Source organism: Arachis ipaensis, chromosome B08, assembly GCF_000816755.2.
Source record: "Arachis ipaensis cultivar K30076 chromosome B08, Araip1.1, whole genome shotgun sequence".
NCBI lineage: Eukaryota > Viridiplantae > Streptophyta > Magnoliopsida > Fabales > Fabaceae > Arachis > Arachis ipaensis.
In genome coordinates, this window is record NC_029792.2 from 1,028,570 (window position 1) to 1,034,907 (window position 6,338).

The window sequence follows — 6,338 nt, forward strand, 5'->3', positions numbered from 1 at the left end:
CGTCTCTTCTTCCTCTACAAACATCATACTTTTCCTTCATAAGCCCATCATATTGGCTTATTTAGTACTTCATTATATAAATTTTATATATGCACATTTATGTGCCTACACGGGTGTGCTAAAAAAAGGCTTGTTTATAAAATCTACGTCAAAACTTCTCTCATTCTGCCAGTTCAATTTTATCTGGTTGGTGAATAGACTATAGGCTTTGAACTCTCAATTTTTATGTGCACCAGGTATTCAGATAGTATATGCTAAACAAAAATAAATAAATAATAAAAATTGCATTGACAGTAATATAGACTAAGTTCTGGATGTTGAGCTATTAGCTGTAGGAGAAACTATCATAAATAACAAAACAATCAACGTACCTGTGAAAAACCAAGAAACTTGGTAATGCTTAAATTCATTGATGGATGAAAACGAATACCACCCCTACATGGACCCATTGACTGGTTGAATTGTACCCGAAAACCCCGATTAACATGTGTCTCACCCCTATCATCCACCCACGGTACTCGGAAAACAATCATACGTTCAGGTTCCACCAAGCGCTCCATGATCCTGATATAGCTGAGATGCATAAATACTAAAGCATTAGATTTGTCATCTGCAGAGTATACCATTAAACATATAGTTATGACTTCATATGCACAAAACTCACTGAGAATTTTTCGCTATGACTCTCTCTAGAGCATGAACTGCTTCCTGAACTGCCTGAATGAACTCAGCCTCATGGGGATCCCTTTTTAGTGTAGCCTCGAGAATTGATCCAGCTGTTTTCGAAATAAGAGCTTCAATTATAGAATTGTTTGTAGAGGTGTCAGATAACACTGAAAGATAGTAATGCTTTTTGTTTTAATATATATAATGAGAGAATTCCTTAGAATCCTATGCGATTAAATAAAAGGTACATAACCAACATAAATGCCTTAAAAAAAAGGTTATGTAACTTGAAATACATTATGTACACCGGTAAAATATAAATACTAAATTCTCTACAAAAAAACAAGAATAAAAAACTAACAAAAAAGTAATCTAATTTTAGTCTATCGCTGACGTCTTAAGACACGACATAAGACATATTACAATGTACTCTGCAATGTGGGAAATTTGTATCATTCACGAAAGGAAAATGAATTTAAGGAATGTCAAACAAGAAAAAATGGTTGTACAGCCAGTGATTATAATAGCATGTGAGATGGCCAACCTTTTACATAAATAGGCTTGTCAGTGGTAATTTTCTCCTTAGAGGCCATTTGAAGACGAAGAGCCTCTTTGTGAAGCAAACTATTATTGTGTTCCTCTAGAGCACTCATCTGCATATTACGACTGCCCTCATTCCCATAAGGGTTTCTTCTATGCTTCCTGCCATACTCCCGGCAGACAGAGCAAAAAATCCTAGCCGTACCATCTTTCATATCAACATAAGCCCATTTGTAGGTGTCTGCCCATTCCTCTCTCCATCTTTTAACAACTTTCTTCTTCCTCTTCCCAGGTTGGGTCTTCGACATATCCTGAGCATCACCAGGGAGCGGAGAAACCATCTCCATCTGCTTCGTCTCCCCCTGCTCTTCAGTGGAAGATTCCCGTGGTGGGCCACCAATTAGTGTAGTGTTACCAAATGAAGGATCATCGTCTCCGGGTCCAATTTCTAGATCAATCTCTTCACCAATCTCCCTTACAACCAAGTGATGCCTCTGAGCTTGCTGAATCAAATTAATATCGTCCATCGCTGAATTCATACCGAATCCACTGCTGGGCAGCAACATTCAGCATGACATCCCTCTTAAAATTCTTTTTGTTCTGGCAAGATGCATACATTACATATGCAATTAAATATTTAGTTGCAAACAAACAGAAAAAGGGAAAATTCAAAATTGTTCTATTCAATGTTCATTTAGCTGATTCAGCTTTATCAGAGACCATGCATATAAAAACTTAAAAACAGCAACAATCACAAAACAATATCTGTATAACTTCTCTTCTAACTAAAAGGTGCATACTCTACTAGCTCACTAGCTGAAATTCAGCATAAAAAACAATAATTCCTTCGCAATGCAGCACTTAAGAACAGAGACCCCACTCAAGTACATACCTTAAACAAAAAATACATGGTAGTAGCATCTAGAAGCTAGTTTCCACTACTCAAAAACCTTAATTCCCGAATTGGGAGCGCTCAGTATGTCAAATTAACGAAGCACGTGAAGAAACTCTCCCCAAAATATCCATCAAGCTCAGATTTTGCAAATACCCAGAATTGAATTTCATGAGCAAGTTCAAATAGGTATGGAATTGGAACGAAAGCGACGAACCTGAACAGTAGCCGTTACGAGGGAATTTGGTGTGGCTGGTTTTCAGCTGAGAGTGTGGAGAAAATTGATGCGAGATCTTGGCCCTCAGACTCAGAGAGAGGTTGATCAGAGCGGAAATTGTTGCAGTGAATGGGAACAAAAAGGAGCCAACTTTAGTTTGGAGGTGTGAGTGAATGAATGAGTGCAGAGTGGTCAGTGAATGAGTGAAGGACGGAAGCGATTAAGTTTAATTTTCACTTAATAATTAATGAGAGAGTTAATTAAGATTAACGGAATGAAATGATGTTTAATTGTTTATCACTGTGATCAAGGACTGGGACAGAAATCTTGCTTACTCGTTGATCCAAGTGACATAAGCACTTTAATAATACGGAAGAATTAATTTTAATCGCATATTTTTGTTTACCCACTTCTTAATTGATGTTTCTCTATTCCCCTCCTTTTGATTATGAAAAAGAATAGCTTCCGATCTAATTATAAAAAATGAAAAACAAACTTTGTACTTCTAATTTTAATGGAATGATCAAGATACTCTTATGAATTAGCCGCTCATTTACCTATCTTTAAATAAAGATATGTTAATATTAGACTGTTAATATTTTTTATATTTATCTTATATTCAAACTAATATTAACTAACTGTATTTTTTAGTTTCTACTAAAAATATTAAACTCTAATATTTTCCGATTATCTTTTAGAGAAACTGATAAAGAAAAAAAAACTAATGATAAATAAAAAGGTTAAGTATGATTTTGGTTTCTAAGGTATAAGTCGAATATTTTTTTTGTTCTTAACTTTTTTTGCATACAAAATCGTTTCTAAGGTTTAAAATTAAGTTTTAAAATAGTTTTTTTTTTTACTTAAATTTTAAAATTTTGGACCAAATTATTTGTAATAAAAAAAATAAGAAAAATAGAGTGTTTCTGCTCCTACAAAGGAGAAGGAAGAAAAAAGAAGGAAAAGAAAAGAAAAAGAAAAAGTTGTCAACGATCCACATCTGCCTCCGCCTCCGTATGATTTTGGTCCTTAAGTATTTTGGTTCAAATGATGATTTTAAAATCAAGTTAAACTTAAGAATGATTTTGTATGCCAAAAAATGTTGGAACAAACAAAATTTTCAACATATACCTTATGGACCAAAATCATACTTAATCAGTTAACCCTAAATAAAAAGATAAGTATTAAAATAAAAAAATAAATTTAAATTGAAAATAGAAAATAAAAAATAAAAAGAATATATTGAAATTAAATAAAAAAAACAATAATTTTTTTATCTAATTTTTTTATACAACAAAAAAACAGATTTACCTAACCTAATTTATCTACTCCATAGTTTAGGAATTAAGTCGAATAAAATCACTCAATCTTCTACCTAATTTTTCGATACCATAAAAGAGAGACTTACTCACACCTCTAATTACTCAACGATAGCTATATTAATTTAAGAGATATTTATAATCTTTTATTAGATTAAAAAAAAACTAAACTCCCTAACATAAATTAAAATCCAATCTAATAACTAATAAATAAATTCAAACTACATAAAATTAAAATAAATATTCTAATACTTAAAAATATAAATTAATACTACTAAATAATATTTGAGTTCTTCATATCACAAACATTTAAAATACGTATTATTTTTTGGTGTACAATCACACATTTTTTACTCATTCACTGTCATTATCGTCATCGTGTTTCTATGTTTACGTAACACCAATTTTTTTTTACTAAATTGTAAAAAACAAAGAAAACATTTAGAGTTTAAATTATATACATTATCAGTTATTGATTTTGAATGAAATTAAGTGAGGACAAGATTAAATTACATCACTTGAAATACAATTTTTTTCTTCCTTCCTTTTTTTTTTTTTTACTTTTTTTTTGAATTAAAAAGAATACCAACACTTGTAGACAATGACAAAAAAGTAAAAATAACACTAAAACTTGCATAAAACGACAACAAAACCATCGCTTTTTTTTATTCAAATTGAAAAATAAAAATTGAAAAATGCAAGTAAAGAATATGCAAGACCAGTAAAAATACAATAATTTTTTTTTAATTTTACAAATATACAAGAAGAACAAACACAAACTAATCTAAAACTCGTCAAAAGTAACCTTCATAATTATGCCTTTCGATAAATATAAAACTAAAATAAGTTGCATAATGCATAGTACTTGTTATATTCAAAAAATAAAAAACTGTGACACAGCTATACATTAGTATGACCGTGTCATGAGAGTCATAAACTCATAGTGGTTAGTTAATATTCAATGGCAGTGGCCCTCTATTTGATCCAAAAATTCTCTGTCCAATTAAGACCAATAAGTTTAATCACCCACCATTTTGAATAAATCACATGCTTTAATTAAGAAAAAAGCAGGTAGCTAGGTATCCTATGCAGGGGGCAGAACTTTAAACTACTCAACCCTTAATATTTTAGTAATTACATACATATATATATGATTAAAGTAGAACAAAAGATAACAATAATCTTAAAGAAATGTGTCTATCTGTCTATCTATCCATGCGTAACCTATAAATATCCTTAAAAAACATTCCTCCTAAGATCACTACAAGCAACTTTCCATCTGCAAGATGCAGAAAACAAACCAAATTAACTGTAAAATGCATATTTATATATATATATAGATCAAATTAGAATCCCCCAACAATGGTGGGTACTGAGTAAAAGTCACTATAATAACTGATAAAAAAAAAATCCACTTTCCTTTTCTCTTTTTCTAACACCACTGATAAAACTGAAGAACTACCACCACAAAATCAGAAAAAGAATTTACCTAAAGGATGATGTTATTTTTATAACTAAGAAGGTTCATCAATTTCATCAGTTTTGGTGAATCTGCTGCTTCTACTGAAAGCTTGATCCTGGTGTAAATATTGCAAGATTAGACCATCCATTGCTACCATTATTCCAACAGCTTGAATCACCATTATGCATACTCAGAAAGCTCTCTGCATTATTGCCATTACTCTGAACATCCAACCCTGGATTTCTACTAGAATTCGAGCTCACAGGCGGCTCAACAGAACCGGTCGAATTCACATTCACTCCGAATTCATTCATTTGCACCATTTTAAGACTTGATCCATTTGAATTCAGACCCTCCAATAGGCTCCCCAAATGGCTAGTTGCCAATAGGGAACTGAAGCTTAAGCCTGGGCCTTGATCAGCCACAGTAGGCTGGGCGGCGTAGGCCTGGGCCGAGTCGGATTCAGGAGCGGATGAAGCAGCCTGTGCTGGAGTGGAAACGGATGGTGAAGGGGATACTGATGATGATGATGGTGCAGATGATGATGTAAGGCGTTTGGAGGAGGAGTTGTTGGTGGATGATTTTTTTGTGTTCTTCCTGCTTCCACCACCAACTGGGATGTTCCTAAGAGCACCTCCTTTGGTCCAATACCTTCTGCAATTCTTACAAAAATGGCGTGGCTGTGAGAGATTGTAGTTGTTGTAGTAGCAGAATTTGGTGTTTGTTGAGTCGCAACGTGGGCATTTAAGTTGTTCTTGTTCAGGAAATTGGGGTTTGATGGGTTGAAATATTGTTGGGTCTTGCATTCTCTCCTTATAATACTAAAAAGCACTTCAGTATTTAAGCAAAAGGGGTTTCATCAATTTGACAACAAAGTTCAAAGTTCAAACCTTTCAAGGGATTGAATTTGAGGGCATGTGAAGCAAGCAACCCTTGATGTGTTAAGATCTGAGTTCAGGTTCAGGAAAACAAAGGTGTAAGCTTTTTTATAGTACTAAGTAGAAAGTGGAAAGATGACAAGATAATCAATCAGACCATGATCCCAAAAATAAAAACACATAAAAAGTGTTGTTGTGGTTGGTTGTGTAACATAATCTAGAAGCAGTTCCAACAAAGTAAAGTAGTTTGAAGAAACAGATAGAAGCTCAAAGAGACAGAACGAGAAAGTTACGTGGTTGGTTTGATGAATGAACTTGGAATTGGAAGCTTCTCTTGTTGCCTTGGATTTCTATGGATGGATCATTA

At 33.1% G+C, this 6,338-nt stretch overlaps 2 protein-coding genes across 3 annotated transcripts in view; both read right to left on the reverse strand.

Annotated features, from left to right (window-relative positions):
- The window catches only part of LOC107613330 (NADP-specific glutamate dehydrogenase), a 6,011-nt gene extending 3,400 nt beyond the window's left edge, over nt 1-2,611 (reverse strand). The window contains exons 1-4 of one of the 2 annotated variants that reach the window (XM_016315280.2): nt 2,316-2,611; nt 1,211-1,806; nt 665-794; nt 372-573 (exon numbers count right to left, since the gene is read on the reverse strand). In XM_016315280.2, coding sequence (XP_016170766.1) covers nt 372-573; nt 665-794; nt 1,211-1,772 — 894 coding nt within the window. In that variant the 5' untranslated portion in view covers nt 1,773-1,806; nt 2,316-2,611. The remainder of the gene's footprint in view (nt 1-371; nt 574-664; nt 795-1,210; nt 1,807-2,315) is intronic. The other variant, XM_016315281.2, reaches the window with a different exon arrangement.
- On the reverse strand, nt 5,147-6,338 carry LOC107612661 (dof zinc finger protein DOF3.1; the record flags this gene model as incomplete). Its single annotated transcript, XM_016314360.2, is given in 3 exon segments — nt 5,147-5,914; nt 5,984-6,041; nt 6,265-6,338. A coding segment is annotated over 1 exon segment (708 nt). The 3' UTR covers nt 5,147-5,191.